This window comes from Sus scrofa, chromosome 18 (assembly GCF_054392235.1).
Source record: "Sus scrofa isolate SSC_HxYL_T2T_F1_AM1 chromosome 18, Sscrofa_HxYL_maternal_Yorkshire_Landrace_v2.0, whole genome shotgun sequence".
Taxonomy (NCBI): Eukaryota; Metazoa; Chordata; class Mammalia; order Artiodactyla; family Suidae; genus Sus; species Sus scrofa.
This window is the reverse complement of record NC_139400.1, coordinates 9532031-9552090: the sequence shown is the minus strand read 5'-3', so window position 1 is coordinate 9552090 and position 20060 is coordinate 9532031. Positions and strand designations below refer to the sequence as shown.

At 51.6% G+C, this 20060-nt stretch overlaps 1 protein-coding gene across 4 annotated transcripts in view; it reads right to left on the bottom strand.

The window, feature by feature from the left end:
- ESYT2 (extended synaptotagmin 2) overlaps window positions 1-20060 on the bottom strand; it is a 78131-nt gene that overhangs the window by 29951 nt on the left and 28120 nt on the right. For all 4 annotated transcript variants that reach the window (XM_021079028.2, XM_021079029.2, XM_085005018.1 and 1 more), the window contains exons 3-8: window positions 19370-19504; window positions 17768-17844; window positions 12666-12738; window positions 12327-12416; window positions 5742-5797; window positions 798-918 (exon numbers count right to left, since the gene is read on the bottom strand). In XM_021079028.2, coding sequence (XP_020934687.1) covers window positions 798-918; window positions 5742-5797; window positions 12327-12416; window positions 12666-12738; window positions 17768-17844; window positions 19370-19504 — 552 coding nt within the window. The remainder of the gene's footprint in view (window positions 1-797; window positions 919-5741; window positions 5798-12326; window positions 12417-12665; window positions 12739-17767; window positions 17845-19369; window positions 19505-20060) is intronic.

Sequence of the window (20060 nt, the reverse complement as noted above, 5' to 3'; positions counted from 1 at the left end):
AGGAACAGACACCCCGTGCCAGGCTTCCACTCCACTTCCACTTCCGGAGCCCACGGTGGGTCAGGCCAGACGTGCGAAGTGAAGCTGCGAGCGGGAGGAGCCCTGGCGAACTGGGAGGGACCGTCCCATCCTCCACGCCGGCAGAGGAAGCCCGCGTCCTTGCCCGAGGGGCAGGCTCTCGCGGTTGTGGGATGGGGCTGTTTAGTGGACTCAGATGGCGGCAACTCCAACATGTGCGACCGGCCTGTGTGTGCTGGGCATCACCCCGACCCACAGATGAAGAAGCCGGAGCCCAGACACCCCAAGTGAAGCTGCCGCCAACCCCAGGGCTGTGGCTCCGCCGGCCCCTGCCCCGTCACCCATCCAGGGATGTGTCTGCCACCTCACTCCCTGAATGACCCCAGAACACCCACATGGTCACAGCTGAGAAGAAGCGTGGACGACGTTCCCCGCTTAGGCTAAACTGTGACATCCTGATGCCTGCAAACAGTCCGTGCTTTCTCAGGCAATACACCAGAACGTTCTCTCGGCTGTCCCTACGGCCGACAGCAACCATCCGCAGCATCAAATCCCTAGGAGCATCTCTGAGGTTCGCAGACGCAAGAACTGCCCCCACGTCACAGAAAACGTTTGGCCAGATGCCCCTGAGCCAATCTCCAAAGGAGTGAGGCAGGACAGACCACCGTCACTGCAGCAGGGTCCCAGGGCCAGGCCACTGGAGGAGAAATGCAAGATGTCACAGCACCAGGCCGAGGAAAAGGGTTCCGGTCCACCGGGAACGGGTTCCAGATGCTTACCTTTGGTACCGGGAACCGCAACTGAGCTATCTGAACTTCGCTGACGAGAGGAACGGTGACTCGATTGGGAAGCACCAGATAGTTGGATATTATATCCAGGATGATAGTATCTGATAAACCACTGTGAGGGGAGAGGTCAAAAAAAAATAAACACAAAAAAATACACAACCATCAGAGACTTCAGTGACAGCTAGGGCCTCGCAACGGTGAGAGGAGCATAAACATGATACAATATCCCACTGACAGGGGCCGAGCAAATTCCTCGGACACAATATTTAAAGACGTAGTTTAATACTTTAGATGCGGTATTGCTATGGTGACTACCACACGGGAGTTATTCTGAGAACACAAGCTAATATCCTGGCTACATTGTACAATGCTCTAAATAACATCTCACACATTTCCACAAAACTTAATCATTGTTTTAACACCAAACAACTCATGTACACTTAACTAAATTTCTCTTTAAGAAAATATTTCAAACCACCAGAGAAGTGCAGAGAATCACAACAAGCATCCCTTGACTCAGTCCATGTTTGTTCAATTAAACCTAACTCCCTTGTTACAGGCACTGAGCTCCCAATGAATTAAGGAATGTACAAGTTATTCTCTTTATACTTTATGTGGGTACCGAATACTGCAATTCTTTTGAAATACTATATAGCACTGCACAGAGAACTCAGTGGCAGAAACAGAAGTGTGAAGGCTAACGAAACAAATGTACTTTAAATTTATTTTTGTATCTCCTTTGATGCAAATGGGAGAATTAGGCAATGTGTGTGTGTGAGACAACGTCTGAAAGCAAGTATAAAGTTTCACTGCTAGGAGTTAATCCCTCAGGGATTAACAAATCCAACCAGGAACCACAAGGTTGCAGGTTCGATCCCTGGCCTCGCTCAGTGGGTTAAGGATCCAGTGTTGCCATGAGCTGTGGTATAGGTCACAGACACGGCTCAGATTTGGCATTGCTGTGGCTCTGGCATAGGCCAACGGCTACAGCTCCGATTAGACCCCTAGCTTGGGAAGCTTCATATGCCGCAGGTGCGGCCCTAGAAAGACCAAAAAAAAAGTTTCATTGCTAGCCAGGACGGCAAAGTTTTAAGAGTCTTCCTTCTTGCCAGTACTTGTCAGATGCTGCCCCAGGAGCGTGCACGGGTAAAGTAACGGCACAGAGCATCCTCTGGGACACAGCGAAGGGCAGCACACTCAGCGGCGACGGAGCCTGACTGAGGTCAGGATGTGGACCTCAGCTCAGGACCTATCGGTTCGATGTGGGAAGAGGACCAACCACAACCCCACAGACACACCCGCTCTCCTGGTGAAGAGGCCAGCTCGTCAGGTGTGAAACCTCAGAGGGAATCAGAGGGCTGGAGCTGGCCGACACTGGATCGGTGTCCCGAGCAGAGGAGGAGCTGGTCCTGCAGAGCTTCGCCACCAAGCTACCCTTACCTGGGCCCTGCCCGGCCGAAACGCCACTTCCGTTTACGCGGAAAACCTACCGGGACAGAAGCCCTCACTGACGACAGAAATGTTCCACGAAGGCCTCAGCTGCGCCACGGGAAGGCTGACTGCCTGCCCTCCCCCCGACGCCCCAAACCAGCAGAAGGCCCCCCGAGTGGGGCTGGAGTGTCACCTTCGCCGGCCACCCGGCTCCTGCTGGCGGCGACCGGGCCCCCGACAGCAACAGCTTCCCGTCGCCGCCGACCCTCCTGGCCCTTGGAGCAGTCCCTGCCTGTGGCCTCACGTGTCTGTCACAGTTCTCATAGCTTCTTACCCCTGCAACCCTCGGTTTCGGCACTTCACTGAGAAAGAGCAAGGAGAGCTGAAGTTCAGGGTAAAGGGAAGAGGCTCAGGCATCTCTGCGCCTTGGAACTCCCGGGGTTCTGCCCTGTCATCACTGGACACGGCATGTGGAGGTTACCTTGTTACGCTTGGTGCAAGGTTTCGTCACGGTAGGTTCAGAGTGAGCACACACCTTACTTGCAGAAGACAAGTGCCACTGCTGTGAGTCACTTGATAAAGCCTTTAAGTGAGAAACTGGAGCCTAAGTTTTATGCTAAGTCTATACACACACATTTCATTACAATTTACATAATTATTCATAAATTATAGATCATGTATAAATATGCATACTTTAAAAGGGATATATTACTATATCTGTTTCATACCATAGCCTCATTTTTGAATGGTGTGTATCTATTTCTCTCTGTATTTCTAATAAACATAACTTTTAATGATACAGGTAACCCTGTAGATACTGAATGTATGAGAATACAGGGTATGTGAAAAGCTATGTATAAAACAATAGCTAGAAGCTATATAAAAAGAGCCTGCTTTCGTACAAAATCACAAAGTGAATGGAGCTGTACAAGCCGAGCTGCGGGGCCCTGGACAGGAGCTGAGGCAAGGCTGTTGGCAGAGCAGGTGCTCGAGGAAGCCGAGTCCCAGCCCTCCCACTTAGACACCAAACGACAGCAGCGGTTCGCTGCGTGGCCGCTAAGAGGCACCCTAACCCCTTCCTTCTGATCAAAGTTCTTCCTTTGGGACCCCCGCCCTTCACTAGAGCTTTTTGCAGCATTTCTGTGTCTCCTCCTGGGGTGGGCACAACACCCAAATCTGATCATCTGTTCAAGGACAAACACAAGTCAACCCTGAACTTTTGCTGGAACGAGTGGGAAAAGGTTCTTTTCAGCCGAGGTTGCCAAGCTTGTGGAAGAGAAGCTAGAAGCTGCTGCTTCACAGCAAGAGGCTGCCTGGGGACCCAGCCACACAGGGAACAGCAGAGCCAGGAGCAGACCCTTCTTAGACACCAGTGCCTGGCTGTGCCCGAGGGCACCAGACCAGGCTCCAGACTGCTGGGCGACACAAGCCAGGAACCTGGGCTCTGTTCTGCTCACAGCCGCATCCCAGCACTCAGAGCAGACGCTCGGTACCCGTGTGTTGGATGAAGGAAGAGACTGTCTTTAAAAAACAGTGTTGGGGATTCCTGCTGTGGCGCAACGGGATTAGCAGCGTCTCTGGGGCTCTGGGAGGCAGGTCTGATCCCCACTCAGCACAGGGGGTCAAGGGTCCGGCGGTGCTGCGGCTGTGCGGCAGGTCACAAAGCTGGAACGGATCCCTGGCCTGGGAACTCCATATGCCAAAGGCTGGCCGAAAAAGAAAATTAAAAAAAATAAATAAAATAGAAAACACTACTGAGTTACACAATTCTTTACTCACTTAATGAAGACCCTGTGAGTTTGGTTTGTTGTTGAAACCAAGAATTTTTTTTTTTTTGGTCTTTCTAGGGCCACTCCCACAGCACATAGAGGTTCCCAGGCTAGGGGTCGAATCGGAGCTGTAGCCGCCGGCCTACGCCAGAGCCACAGCAACGCAGGATCCGAGCGACGTCTGCGACCTACACCATAGCTCCCGGCAATGCCGGATCCTTAACCCACTGAGCAAGGGCAGGGACCGAACCCGCAACCTCATGGTTCCTAGTCAAATTCGTTAACCACTGCGCCATGACGGGAACTCTGAAACCAAGAATCTTAATAACACTTTAATAAAACTTTTTAAAAAGTTGTCCTCTTCAAAAATCTTTGAAAGATGACAGTATCTTTCTATATCCAATAAACTACAGTACCTAAAAGACTTTTATTATTATGACTATATCTCAGCCGATTAAAGTCTTAATTTTTCCCCGATAACAAAATAAAATTCTTTCTAGTGGCCATTTCAAGGGCATTAAACAATTATATAGGAATAGAAAAACAGACCAAACATCAAGGTTTTCATAGTTCAATTTCTAAGCCATTTTAAGGAAAACAAAAACAAAAACAAAACAGAACAAACCCCACAGATCAGCAGAGTGTCTACCAGGAACACATATACAGCTTTAACCAACGAGTGATGGATTTTGACCTTCAAATGCGACAGCGAAACCCGCGGAAGCAGGCTTCACCCCATCCTGCTCAGGGGTGACTAACGGGTCTGCCCTTGTCGCCTCCCGTCTCACAGGACGGACGGGCTGTGACACAAGCAGGAAGCCTCACGTCTCTCACAGGTGGACGTGCCCTCGGGAGCTCCACGTGCTCCCCCTGGGGTTTCAGACTCTAGGTCACACGAACAGCAGAGGCACGCCCGGGACATGATGTGGCCCCCGGGTCCAGGACTGGCACCCGCCCTCCGAGGGGGAGGTCAAGGCGCGCAGGGCAAAGGGAGGGCCCGGCCCGGCTGGAAAAGGACCCACAAAAAGGGCTGGTTTTGAAACGTGCAAGCTGGAAACCCATGAGGGTTTTCTTTATTTTTCTGGGAAAACATCAAAAGCCAAAGGTAGAAGTTAACGTGTGGGGGGTTAAAGGCCCCTCAGGCTGGGTGACAAGCCTCTGTCCAGGTGGTGCAGCTCCCGTGACCTGGAGCCCCCCCTCAGGCTGGGTGACAAGCTCCTGTCCAGGTGGTGCAGCTCCCGTGACCCGGAGCCCCGCCCCCTCAGGCTGGGTGACCAGCCTCTGTCCGGGTCGTGCAGCTCCCCTGACCCGGAGCCCCCCCTCGGGCTGGGTGACAAGCTCCTGTCCAGGTGGTGCAGCTCCCGTGACCTGGAGCCCCGCCCCCCAGGCTGGGTGACCAGCCTCTGTCCGGGTCGTGCAGCTCCCCTGACCCGGAGCCCCCCCTCAGGCTGGGTGACAAGCTCCTGTCCAGGTGGTGCAGCTCCCGTGACCTGGAGCCCCGCCCCCCAGGCTGGGTGACCAGCCTCTGTCCGGGTCGTGCAGCTCCCCTGACCCGGAGCCCCCCCCCCAGGCTGGGTGACCAGCCTCTGTCCGGGTCGTGCAGCTCCCATGACCCGGAGCCCGCCTGAGGACCCAGGAGGAGCACTCAGGCCTTGACTGTGTGTGCCGTCTTCACGACACCGCAACTCTCCCGTCACCCGTCAGCCAGCTAACCCTGGGGCGAGACAGTACTTACTTCAATCCGGGGATATCGAGAAGGTTAGTCAGTCCTGTCCAGTTAATTTCTAAAAGCTGTTATTAAAAAAAAGGGCAGAAATAGTAAGTATGCCAATTGTTTCCAAGGACTACATCAAACCACACGTTTTGTTTCTTTACACATGGAATGGGTCAGCGCATACGACTCTCCTATACGCTGCTTTCCGCTCTGAAACATCGAGGCCACTGCCCCTGTGGGTACGCAAACAGCTTGCCTGCTCTCGTTCTGCTGCTCTTGTTCTGCTGCTGTCACGATTTTCTCCAGTAAAATCGTAATTATCTCTACACCATCCGCCAACGGATGGGCGCTCAGAATATTTATAGTTTATGATAAGACATGATTCAGTGAGTATCTTTTTACACACCTTTCTAAAATTACAGTCGATTTATAACGTCGTGGTACACGCATGCTCTTATGTGCACGTGGAGACTAGTATTCAAACAGCGGAAGCTCTGGTCCAAGGCACACCTTCTTTTTTTATGCTGATCACATGCTCCCTAATTGCCCTAGTACTGTACCAATTTACACTCCACCAAAAGTGTCTAAGATGTCCTTTCTTTATACCCTCGCCTAAAAGAGAGAAGAAAAATCAGTCTGTCCAGCAGTTAAGCAATGGCACTGTATCACTTTACCATGTTTCCACCTGCAGTTTCCTGCCATTAGTAGAATACCTCCCACCCATTCATTCAACATTTGTAATTTTTGCTCATTTTTTCTAGCAGGTATTTATCTTAGGATAATTCCTATATAGTAGCTGAGATTCCATTAAATGGATGTGGACAGGTAAAAAGCCATGATTAGAAACACCTCTTTTCTAGAGTTCCCGCTACGGCACAATGGGATCAGGGGTGTCTCTGGAGCCCTAGGAAGCAGGTCTGAGCCCCAGCCTGGCATAGTGGGTTAAGGATCTGGCATTGCCACGGTGGTGTAGGTCGCAACTGCAGTGGTGTGGGTCACACAGGGCCCAAGAACTCCATATGCTATGGGGCAGCCAAAAAAGAAAAAATAACAAATACTGCTTTTCTGTGAAGATGGATACGGCACATAATGAAATTACGTGCTTTGTAGCTGCAGATGATACGATGCCAGGTGAAACTGCGTGACCTCCATCACCCAGAGAGCTGGAGAGACAAAGCTGTGTAGTGGGTAATTTCAAGGTCAAGGTTCTTTTGGACAGACCCAAACTCAAATGCACACCGCCCGCAAGTCCCGAGACCAACCTCCCCGGCACCCTGCCTGTTAACGCCTCTCCGAATGCAGCTTCCACTAAAAGGAACAGAGGGTTTTGAGGAAATGGCTGATGGCAGGTCTGGAGCAAAAACTGTTAACATGAGCCTGGGGCATCTTTCTAGAATCTGAGAGAGTAAAGAAACTCAGTGACGCCTCAAACAGCAGTCCCCTGGCAGGGACTGTAACCGGACTACGACCTCGCAGGCAGCAGAGGGCCTGCGCACAGGGCCCTTATCAAAATGATGAGCTACACCCGAATGCTGCCCAAGTTCAGAGAAACCACGCGCCCGGGGGGCAGGGCCAGAAGTCCTGGAAGGACAGGACTCAGCTGCATTTGAAGAGATCTTAATGCAGGAAAGAAAGCCCCAGGCAAAGGGCCCCCATGTTCAAGGCCCTGAAAGGGAGGCTGGTCTGTGCCTGAGCACAGGGAGGTGCGGGTGGGGGAGGGAGAGGAGTGAGTGCGTGTGTGTGCAAGGACGAGTAAGGGTGTGTGAGTGAACAGGTGTGCAAGTGTGAGGGCGAGCCTGAGAGTAAGCCAGGTCCACAGGGGGACACAGGGAGAAGCAGACTCAGGCTGCAGTTTGGAAAGGCAACTAAAATCAGGTACCCCAAGTCTGGGTGCCTGGGATCTCCCCTCGGGGAGGCTCAAGAGCCAGTGAGGGAGTTCCCGCTGTGGCCCAGTGGAAAAGAACCTGAGGGGCATCCATGAGGATGTGGGTTCCACCCCTGGCCTTGCTCAGTGGGTTAAGGATGCGGCGTTGCCGTGAGCTGTGGTGTAGGTGGCAGACGCAGCTCATGCCCTTGCACTGCTGTGGCTGTGATGTAGGCTGCAGCTGTAGCTCCAATCCGATTTGACCCCTAGCCTGGCAACTTCCACAGGCCATGGGAGCGGCCCTAAAGAGCAAAAAAAGGCAGCGGGGGTGGGGGCAGAGAGACGTGTTTCCAAAGGACAAGACCACTTGGGCTGCTGAGGAGCAGTGAGAAATAGATGTGGCCACACTGCAACCGGAGCCCCACCCGGAGCCCTACCCGGAGCCCCACCCGGAGCCCCACCAGTGCAGCGTGTTCACAGGACCCTTGGCCGCGCCTCCCTCTGCCCCTCCACGTGCCAGAGCCATCCACAGCCCCTGCTCATGTCAGCCCTGACAACACCCCAGGTGTCCTACACAGGATGGCTGTTAAAATACAGGCAGATACCTCCCACCCTTCTGCAGAGTCTCTGAATCTGCAGATCTAGGCTGGTGGTAAAAGGTCACGAATGTTGTCTCCCGTCTGGAACCTTCTGGGAAGAGGGTCCCTCCTGAATGCACGGAGAGCTGAGGTGACAGGGCCACCGCCGCATAGGACAGTCAGAATAAACCCTGTGAAATCGACAGGAACAGGGCATGAGCAGCGCCCCGGTGGGCAAGCAGTGTGAGCCTGCTGCCAGGACTTCCTGAAGGGTGAGGCCGGGGAGGGAGCAGCTGCTGAAGGAAAGGCACACGCCTGTCCCCACACCAAGACACGGAAGCCCGGGGAAGGACGCACGAGTGCTGACAAGGGCGGGAGGGGACACCCCTCTGGCCACGCTGTCCAGGCCAAGACCACAGAGAGCAGCCGATTGCTGCTGGGGGCGAGGGGGACATGCTCGCCAAAGACAGGAGCCCGGGGAGGGGGCAGGGCCACTGAGAGCGCTCCAGGGCCACGGGGGCGGGCCAGGACTCTCCAAAATAATAGAACACATCACACCCCAGATCCGGGGAACTCAGAGAATGCCTGGCAGGATAAATACCCCCGAGCTCCCCGCTGGCCTAATACACAGCCGCCATCTGGGCCTCTTCGGTGGGGTGGGCCCCTGTGGGCCTGCCTGCTGGCCCTGCCTCTCCAGCTCCCTGCTGCCTCTCACGCAGGGCCGCAGGAATCGGTGTTGGGGAGCTGTGTTCAAACACTGACCTTCCTACTCCTGCCCGAGGGGTTAAGGTCTGTATCTGACGCAGCTGGAACGGAGCGAGGACCAAGGCAAGGCCGGAGGCTCAGCCCTCGGAGAGCTCGGGCACCCAGGCCTTGGTGTGTGGCCTGAAGGACCAGACAGATGATGCTGGTCTCGGGGAGAGAGAAGGACGACACCAAGGCAGAACAGGGAACAGAGGGACAGAGGCCATGGCGTCCACAGGCCGTCCCGTTCCTGACACTCAACTGCAGCCTCCGCATGGATTTCATGCGACCCCAATACATGCTCATCTTATTTTAAAATAAAGCCCCCCCTTTCCCCTTCTCGACTGCTGGAGTCCTAGCTGGTAGGACTCAACTTCTTCTCATAATCACTCTAAAAAGAAGCTATTACGTCCATTTGACAGATAAAGAAACTCAGCCTGCGGTTCAAAGACTCGGGAGGCATGTCCTTTGCGAGCTGGAAGGAACCCTTTAGGATAAACACATTCAGAGCAAGCCCCAGACCATCTCCTGGAAAAGCTCTAGAAAAGACCTCTTGTTCAGTCTATCCTCCGGGGACAGAGCGAGAAATGACCTAAGGGGACGTTCCCTGGTGGCCTAGCCGCTAAGCATCCAGCGTTGTGGCTGCTGTGGCTCAGGGCCAGTCCCTGGCCCAGGAGTGCCAAAGGCAATGGCAACAACTGTCAGGTCAGCTGAGTGGGGGCCACCAACCCACTGGGACTGACATGTCCGGGGCAGACCGTGGGGGCCCTGGCGAGTTCCAGGACCTTCACCCAAACCTCCGCCCTTCCCCACGAGACTGGGTCTCTCCCACCAGGGCCCCCAGAGTGCTAACCTACATAGAGGAAAGTATTTAATTTCTTCAAGATCTCAAGACTCGCTCTGTGCCGGGACATTTAACCACCACCCCGATCTTCTGAGGGAGGTATCCTGTAACTCCCTGTGTTACCGATGGGGAAACTGAGGCTCACAGAAATTAAAGACAGGAGCCCCTCTGTACCCGAAGGTTCCGCCTCCTCGGATTCAAGCAACCTCAGATCAGATCTATGCTGAAAGAAAAAATTCCACAAAGTTCCAAAAAGCAAAACCATGCATGGCCCTATGTACACAGCTCTTACATCGGAATTTCAACTATTTACACAAAGCGTACACTGCATCAGGCACCACGAGAGACGTGGAGAAGAGAAAGGCACCGGGGTGCGGGCAGGTTACATGCAGATCCCACGCCGTTCATGCGGAACTTGAGCACCCCTGGGTCTGGGATCCCAAGGAGCCCTGGCACCGATCCCGGGGATACTAAGGAAAGACAGCGATCTGCTCAAAGCACACAGTGCGAAGAAGAGAACGGCTAGGCCCCCGTCTGTCACTCAGCCCGTGAGGGTGCAGCACAAGCCATCCTGCCTCCCCTGGGCTCCGTCAGCTCAGCACTTCAAAAACTCTTAGGGTTTTTTTTTTCTTTTTCCTTTATCTTTTCTTTTTTAAAACAAGTAGCACTAAACTAACCTAAACAAGCCAACAAACAAACAAACAAAAGGTGCAAAAGTCTCTTTTTTTCTTCTTTGGCCAAGCCCATGGCATGCAGAAATTCCTGGGCCAGGGAACAAGCCTGCACCACAGGAGTGATGACACCAGATCCTTAACCACTAGGCCACCAGGGAACTCCAGTTTCCTCCTCTAACGGCTTCCATGCTTCTGAGTCATCTGGACAGTCAAAACCCCCAAATCTCTGTTTCTCACTGGGGTGAGGAGGGACTTGGCAGCCAGCAGGGAACTCTGCTCTCACATTTTCCAGATGAAAATGACTGAAAAAGTCCCGTTTCTCCGAAGCCTGGACTTGGTGGCTATAATTAACCATATAAGGACGCAAGTAAGTCTCAGTCTTCACAGCCTTATCCTGCTTTTCTGAGTATGGAATGTCAGCTACAAGTGAATATTATGTTATTTTTATTTTTATTTTATTTATTTATTTACTTTTTAATGGCTGCACCCATGGCATACGTGGGTTCCCAGGCTAGAGGTCGAACTGGAGCCGAAGCCACCAGCCCACGCCACAGCCACAGCCACGTGGGATCCAAGCTGAGTCTGTGACCTATACCACAACCCAAGGCAACACCAGATCCTTCACCCACTGAACGAGGCCAGGGATTGAACCCTCATCCCCGTGGAGGCAAGTCGGGTTCGTTACCACTGAGCCCCAACAGAAACTCCTGTAATGTTATTTTTAAACTAAATAAACCCATTAAAGATCCAAACTAGGGAAGAAAATTAAGTTTTGAAGAAAATTTAAAGATTTGGATTTTGTTACAATCTGAGCTGGAAAAAACAAAGACCTTTTCTTAAACTGTTAAAAATGCCACACAATTTGCTAAAGATTAGTTTTTTTATACTCATTAATGGAGGAATTAAAAAAAAAACATTGGCTTTTCAATCAACTTTGTATGTCAAAAGAAAACATGAATTTTATTTTATTTTTATTTATTTATTTATTTTTGTCTTTTTGCCTTTTCTAGGGCGGCTCCTGCGGCACATGGAGGTCCCCAGGCTAGGGTCCAATCAGAGCTGTAGCCACTGGTCTACACCAGAGCCACAGCCACTCGGGATCCGAGCCGCGCCTGCGACCTACACCACAGCTCACGGCAATGCCGGATCCTTCACCCACTGAGCAAGGCCAGGGATCGAACCCGCCACCTCATGGTCCCTAGTCGGATTCGTTAACCACTGAGCCACGATGGGAACTCCAAGAAAACATGAATTTTAAATCTTCCATGTATTTCTTCATTTCTCTCTCTCTTTTTTTTTTTTTTTTTTTTTTTTTTTTGCTTTTTGGGGCTGCAACTGCAGCATATGGAAGTTCCCAAGCTAGGCATTCAAATCGGAGCTGCAGATGCCAACCTACACCACAGCCATGGCAAGGAGAGATCCAAGCCAGGTCTTGCGACCTACACTGCAGCTCGAGGCAACGCCTGATCCTTAACCCACTGAGCGAGGCCAGGGATGGAACCTGCATCCTCATGGATGCTGGTCGGATTTGCTTCCGCTGAGCCAGTAAGGATCCCTTACTGCTGTGGCTGTGGCGTAGGCCGGCAGGTGCCGCTCTGATTTGACCCCTAGCCTGGGAACTTCCACAGGCTGCAGGTGTGGCCCTAAAAAAAAGAAAAAAGAACTTTTTCTAAGTCTGTTTTCAAATTTTCTGAAGCCAATGTATGGTTTCTACGATGAGTGAGACAGCTGTCTACCAAGAGGGGTGAAGGCCTCGGTTAAGGGCCACAGAGACGAAAACGCACAGGCTTCACACGTCAAGGGGGACAACGTGAGTTCAGCTCTTCTCCACTGTCTACTCCTGGCTACGGACACCTTCCTGGGAGGGAGAGGGAAGAAGACAGGGCAATAAATGTGACTTACTGGCTTCCTGAGGAAGAAGATGGACAAAGCTCCCACTAAGGGCATGTCGCCAATCAACGGTTCCAGGATCACCCGCATGGTGCCATGAATCTACATGCAAATGGGAAAAAACCGCAACAATGACACAGTCCCAGGGGCCAGCTGCTGACTCAGGAGGATGCGAGATCCTCTGGCTCAGGGCACCTGAGCCTCTGACTTCAGCTTTCTCTCAAGTATAACCTACAATCAAAACCTTAACTTCAAAGATACTGCGCATTAATAAAAACGTCACAATTCTCTTTCTGAGTGGAGCACAGAGAAATTGAGAAGACAGGAAACTTAAAAAAAAAACAACCTTACCTGTATACTTTGCACACCAGCTCTACAAAAATATCGCTTGATCTCCAAATCAATCTCACAATTTCCTACAAAACTGTCAAAGAAAAAGTTCTGTGTTACATTTGTCTCAATCACCACAGACCTGCAAAAAGCTGTATAATCTGAATATAATGACAGTAAAGCCACGGGAACTCGACTGCAGGCCAAGCTGGAACCCGAGCCCGGCCTGTGTCAGAGACGCCGGAGCCCGAGCTGCAGCGGCCGCTGCTACAGAGGCCTTGTTAAAAATGCCACTTCTCAGAGTGCAGCTTCTGGGGCAGTCTCTCGATGGGAGGTACCTTTCGTTTGTTTTATAAACAATTGTTTGTTGAAAACATAAAAAGCTTAGATTCTATTTCACCACAAGTCCACGTCGTGGCCTCGCTCCCCAGCTGGGAGACGCCAGGCGGTGCTCGGCGCCTTCTGACGTCAAAGGTCACGACACGACATCCGGTCCAAGTCTCACTGCACCCAGTGACGACGTCCTTTCAATCGTTAAGGGAAACAAACACGAACCGGCATGATGTTGACTGTGAGGCTCACATCTTGCTTTACTAAATTCCATTGTAACCACTTTATTACTACATTTAAAAATTTCTTTGGCCACGTCCATGGCATGCAGAAATTCCCAGGCCCAGGACTGAACCCACACCACAGCTATACTCAGAGCCACAGCAGTGACAATGCTGGATCCTCAACCCACCGAGCCACCAGAAAACTCCCGCACCTATTTTTAATACAATCACGACACATCAATGACATCTTGCGTGAGATCTGTACAACGTGGATCTGGAAGCAGGACACCCAGCTCCTGCCTAGAGTGTCTGGCGGCAACGTCAGAACCACGACAGCGTCTGAGCACTGAGCACGATGGTACCAAAAGGCATCTGGGATGAAACTTCCAGGGTTCACAGTCCTGGTGTAAAAGCTGGAACCTGTAGAGTCTTCTTATTGAGCATGACTCTCCAGCTCGGTAAAATCAACAATAACCTGCTACCTGGAGTTCCCGTCATGGTGCAGCAGAAACAAATCCAACTAGGAACCACGAGGTTGCGGGTTCGATCCCCGGCCTCGCTCAGTGGGTTAAGGATCCGGCATTGCCGTGAGCTGTGCTGTAGGTCGCAGATGCGGCTCGGGTCCTGTGTTGCTGTGGATGTGGTGTAGCCTGGCAGCTGAGGCTCTGATTCCAACGCTAGCCTGGGAACCTCCATATGAGGCTAGCTCGGCCCTAAAAAGCAAAACGAAACAAAACAACAACACAATAACCTGCTACAAAACCATCTCAAAACTTTCCTCTTCGGCACCTGTTAACTGAACACAACGCACAGTGTGCGAGTTGCGAGTTAAGTTTTATTTGGGTCAAAACGAGGGCCACAGCCTGGGAAGCAGCCTCTGAGTAGCTCTGGGAACTGCTCCGACGAGGTGACGGGGGAGCATATGCGTGATTTCGGTGAAGGGGGTGAGTGCAGTCACGCACTCATCTCAGCAGAAGGTTGAGGCCAGTCACGAGGAGCAGACGTCTCTGTTAATGATTTTGGTGCTTGTCTAGATATGAGAAAATGCAAGAAATTGGGCTCACGCAATCTTCTGAAAACATCGAACTATCCGAAGGCCTGTTCTGCCGGTTTTTCCAGAGCAGAGTTCCTCATTCCTGGTCTCTGCCCTGAATGCCTTTTGGGGGGTGTTGAAAGTGAGTGACCCCGCAGTGGCTGGTGAGCTCATCCTGGCAGAGGCAGAGGGCAAGCGACAAGTTTCCACCTCCACACCCCAAGACTTGGTCGCTTTATTTCCTAGCATCTCTCATTAACCTCTTCCCCGTCTCCACTGCCAGCAACCTAGTTAGGGTGTTTGCCTGGAACACGGGAAAAAGCAGAATGCAGATTTTTTTCAGACATAAATATCTGAGCTGCCTAACGTGAATGTGTTGTCACGCCTGCTGAAACCACAAAAGCCAAAGCGCACCTTCGAAAAGGCAGCCGTTAACAGATTCATTGAACGTCTCTTTAATAAGCTTTATGAAATGCTCCCTTGGGGCTGGACAAGAAAGCCACATTTCCACCCTCCTAAAGCTCATTCTCGGCGGAGAGGACCGCCCTTCCAGGTACAGCTGCCCCGAAGACACAAGCGGGGCTTCCTCTTTTACTCCACAGAGACAGTGAGGTCTGCCTAACACCAAACAGGCTAAAGACCCAGTATCTTCTCCACATGACGCCCTAACATGCCACGTGCTCCTTCTAAAATAAAGGTAATTGGTACCGATTCTGTTCACTGACTACAGGAACACACCTTACAAACTTAAAGATGACAAATAAAATAACGTGCTCTGTAGTCAGAACCACAAAACAGAACAAACCCTGCCCAGCCACATGGCAGTCAGCAGCAGCACAGCGGCCTAAGCGCAGCTGTGTCAGGACCTAAGGGGTTGGGGGAAGTCACGAGCAGGTTCACGAAGAATGCAGACAAGAGCCTGAGAAGACCAGGCACAGCACTGGTCAACCTCTGATTAATTTTTTTCCCAGTTCCTTTTTTTTTTTTTTGTCTTTTTGCCTTTTCTAGGGCTGCTCCCAGGGCATATGGAGGTTCCCAGGCCAAGGGTCCAATCGGAGCCGTAGCCACGGGCCTGCACCAGAGCCACAGCAACGAGGGATCCAAGCCACGTCTGTGACCTACACCACAGCTCACGGCAACGCCGGATCCTTAACCCACGGAGCAAGGCCAGGGATCGAACCCCCAACCTCATCGTTTCTAGTCGGATTCATTAACCACTGAGCTGTGACAGGAACTCCTCCCAGTTAATTTTTATCGTGGCGAAATATACATAAAATCACCAGCTCAACCATTTTGAAGTGCACAGCTCGGTGGCATTAAGCACATTCATTCAGCCTGAGCAACCATCATACCGTCATTTCCAGAACACTCTTCACCTTGCAGAACTGAAATTCTACCCCCACGGAACAGCAACTGTCCCCCACCCGCCTGCCTGCCCCTGCCCGCCTCCATCCTACTTTCCGTCGCTGAGAATCCGTCTCCTCTGGAGACCTCGCACTGGTGGACTCACAGAGGATTCCTCTTTGGGGACCGGTCTCGTTCGTTGAGCACCACATCCTTAAGGGTCACCCAGGCTGCAGCAGGATGGACGCTGCCTACTGCAGGGTTTCCTTCTCACAAAGGCCGAGTGAGACTCCACTGTATGCACCAGCACACCCTGCTTGTCCATTCAACAGTCCGCGAGCACGGGCGCTGCTTCCATTTTTAGCTGCTGCGGATAAAGCCATGAACAAGGGTGGAGACCCTGTTATCAGTTCTTTGGGGTACCTACCCAGAAGCGGAAGTGCTGGGGCTTATGGTAATTCTGTTTAATTTTTTGAGGAACTAGTATTCGGCAGTAGAGTATAGTGTTCCATTTATAGAATGCTACCATCCTGTTTCCATGGCAACTGCACCATCTCACATTCCCACCAGCAGTGCACAGGGTTTCCGACTTCTGCACAGGCTCACGAGCCCTCTTCTGTTTCCGGATGGGTGTGAGGTGGTATCTCGCCGTGGTCTCGACCTCCTCCTCCCCGGTCAACAGCGATGCTGAGCCCCCTTCCAGGCGCCTTGGTCCACTTGCGCATCCTCTTTGCAGAAACGTCTGTTCAGGCCCTTGCTCATCTCTGAACGAGGCGTTTTGTTGTTGCTGCTGAGTGGTACGAGTGCCTTATACATTCTGGATCTCAATCCCTTATCAGCTTATGTGACTATATGGATTGCTTTGATTCTATATATTGCTTTTAGCATTGACTGTTTTAAAAATGTTTTTTAGGGCCACACCTGCGACATATGGAGGTTCCCAGGCTAGGGCCGAATCGGAGCTGCAGCCGTCAGCCTAAACCAGAGCCACAGCAAAGTGGGATCCAAGTCACGCCTGTGACCTACACCCCAGCTCACGGCAACACCAGATCCTTAACCCACTGAGCAAGGCCAGGGATCGAACCCGCGTTCTCATGGATCCTGGTCGGGTTCGTTAACTGCTGAGCCACGACGGGAACTCCTCAGTGTTGAACTTTTAACAGTGTTAAGTCTTAAAACCACAAACATGGGCTTCTATCTTAATTTCTTAGAGCAATGTTTTACAGTTTTCATTACACAAGGCTCTCACCTCCTTGGTCAATTCCTTAGTATTTTATTCTTCGTGATTCTACTGTAAATGAAATTTTTATTTTTAATTTCCTTTTTAGATTGTTCATTGTTAGTGTGTAGAATGTAACTGATTTGTTTGCATTGGTTTTGCATCCTTCCCCTGCGCTGAATTTATTTACAAGTTCTAAAGGGTTTTTTTGCAGAATCTTTTGGGTTTTCCACATACAAGGTCATACTATTTGTGTGCAGGTAACTTTCCTTCTTCCTCCCCTTATTTTGTTTTCTTCACGTCGAATTGCTCTGAAAGAACCCTCAGTAACATGCCGAACGCTCGTGGCGAAAGCAGCCATCCTCGCCCTGTGCCTGATCCCAGAGGAACAGGTTTCCGAATTCCACCATGAGGTGCTTGCTGTGAATATTCGCCTCTTGTCATGCGGACGTAGGTTCTGTCTGCTCCTAGTTTGAGTGTGTTCATCAGGAAAGAGTGCCGAACGTCATCAAGTGCCTTTCCTGCATCAGGTGGACCGATCGTGTGCTTTTTTTCCCTTCGCTCTGTTAATGTGCGTATTACACAGACCACTCTCCCAGCGCTGAGCCAGCCACCCTTGCCCCCGGGAGTAAATGTGACTCGGTCGCAGTGTGTAACCCGTGCAACATGCTGCTGAACTCGGCCGGTGTGCTGCTGAGGACTGTGGCATGCGTGTTCACAGGGGAGAGGGGTCTGTGGTTTTCTTTGCCTCCAGTGCCTTTGATTTCTTTCATTTAACATGGTTTATGAGCGGCAGCTATCCAGGCTGTCACGAACTGAAACCCGCAAGTGAATAAACGCAGGTCTTCCACAGGAATGGGTCAAGTTCCAGCAAAGAGCAGGAAAGAAAGGGGCTCGTTTTACCTCCCACCTTATGGGTAAAGACGGCTAAGTGGCATCACACGTTGATAACTATGACATAACACAAACTTACCTAATCTGAAGGTCCAAGATAATTTGCCTTTTGTCCACATTTTCAGTATACACCTTAACACCATTGATCCTGAGGGGCTGAAATAAGAATAGACTAATTATACTTTATTTTCTGTCTTTTTTTTTTTTTTTTTTGCCTCTTCTAGGGCCACTCCCGCGGCCTATGGAGGTTCCCAGGCTAGGGGTCGAATCGGAGCTGTAGCCGCCAGCCTACACCACAGCCACAGCAACGCGGGATCCTGAACCCACGGAGCGAGGCCAGGGATCGAACCTGCAACCTCATGGTTCCAGTCAGATTTGTTAACCACTGAGCCACGACGGGAACTCCAAGAATAGACTTATTTTAAAACACGGATGAGGATCAAGGAAAACCAAACCTGTCACCCAGAGAGACACGTCAGGCCACGCCAGCGTCTTCACCTTCAAGTTACGGAACCTCTGTCCCTCAGAGTCCTCACCTGGGCAACACTTAAGGAGATACCTCCTCAGGGGGATGGTGATGCCACACACACAGGCTGAGGATCACGGTGCCCTGCCTGGCACCACGCGCTCAGGGACGGCGGGCGTGGCTCGGGCTGTGCCAGGCTTCGCCCCCTCTCTCCCAGTTGACTCTGACCCTTAACCTCTGCTCCATCCTTCCTATCCTGTTTGAAATCTAAGTTCTGTTCATTTTTTATGTCATAATTTTTTTCCATTGCTTGAGAGTTTCACAAAAATGGGGCTTATGAGTGAATCGAAAATACTAGCTATATTTTTAACACCTAACACATAATACAAGGTCAGAAGCAAATAACTCTGTCAAAAGGAAAGGCGGGACCACCATACGTGGCACAGTCCAAGGGCCCGGTTATACCGTCATTTCAAAACCTTTTCCCCACTGATTAATCTGAGGGCCCTTCTGAGACAGTTCTCAACAGGGCATTCGAGCAGTAACAACGCAAGCTCAAGAGAGAGCAGCCCTACTGCTTACTCCGAAGGTGTAGGGGCCCCAGTAGCTTCCTCCCCAGCCGGCTGCTCGTTCCCCACCACGCCAGGTGCCCGGCCTTCCCCTGGCAGATCCAGAACACAGGGGTTAAGTGCCAAGCGGGCACCAGACCACATCCGAGATGAGGAGGACGAAGGGGCCAGGCGCCATCGAAGGACGGACGAGACGCCCTATCTTCCATCCGCCCATCAGACAGCGGGTCCGAGGCACCGGGGAGAGGGCAGTGCAGCCCTGGGGACACCAGCTCCCTGACTAAACACGCGCCACACTCAACAGCCCCACTGACGCCACGAGCCGCTGTTTCTAAATGTCCGGCCCTTCAGCTTGGGTCACTCGCGGCATCACTGGCGAGTTTACACATCAAACTCCCTTCCTAGCAGGACAGATGGAGGTAATTCTGACGGGAGAACGTGGGGCAGACACCCGGGGCGGGGGGGGAGAGGAGACCAGGGATGGGCCCGGACTGGCCGAAAGGCCACAGTGGAAGGAGGAGGCAAGGGGAGGCCCCTCGGGAGCCAGACCCGCACCCTGCACCCACACGGCCTGCCTTCCAGGAAATACTTTCTCTAGGAAATTCTTCAGCTCTACGCAGGCAAGAGGACCGGAGAAGAAACACACCTGCTGCCCCACGTCGACCCTCGTGAAGCTGAAGGTGCTGAGGTGGGGGTGCGCGCCCCGCACAGCTGGCTCGATGGTTTCCCGAAACAGCTTCTCTATAAACTGGCAAATAAAAGGCCACATGTGTTTCACGGTCTGGAAAGGAGAAAGAGCTCAGGTTAAACAAAACGGTACTGCACTGACGCCATCATGAAAAATCATGCTCCTAGACTTTACCAGAATTTCGGAAAAGTAGTTTGGGGGTGGGGGCACCCTTTTTGTTAGAGAAAAAAACACAATAAACTATCGATTAACCAACATACGACAGGAATTACTCTAGTTAAATATGCTGTTTAAGCGTATCGGCACATTTAATCTTTGCCAAAGAGTCAGAAAATCCTGTGGTTTTAACTCATTGTTAAAAACCTTCTAAAACTGTATCATTCTTTGATTTGTTTGGTTTGGTTTCGCTTTTTAGGGCCACACCTGTAACAATGGAAGTTCCCAGGCTAAGGGCTGAATCAGAGCTGTAGCTGCTGGCCTACACCACAACCACAAGCACGCCAGATCTGAGCCACGTCTCAGACCTACATCACAGCAACGCCGGATCCTTAACCCACTGAGTGAGGCCAGGGATCGAACCCTTATCTTCATGGATACTAGTTGGGTTAGGTTCCGCTGAGCCACAATTCCTAAAACTGTATCGCTTTTT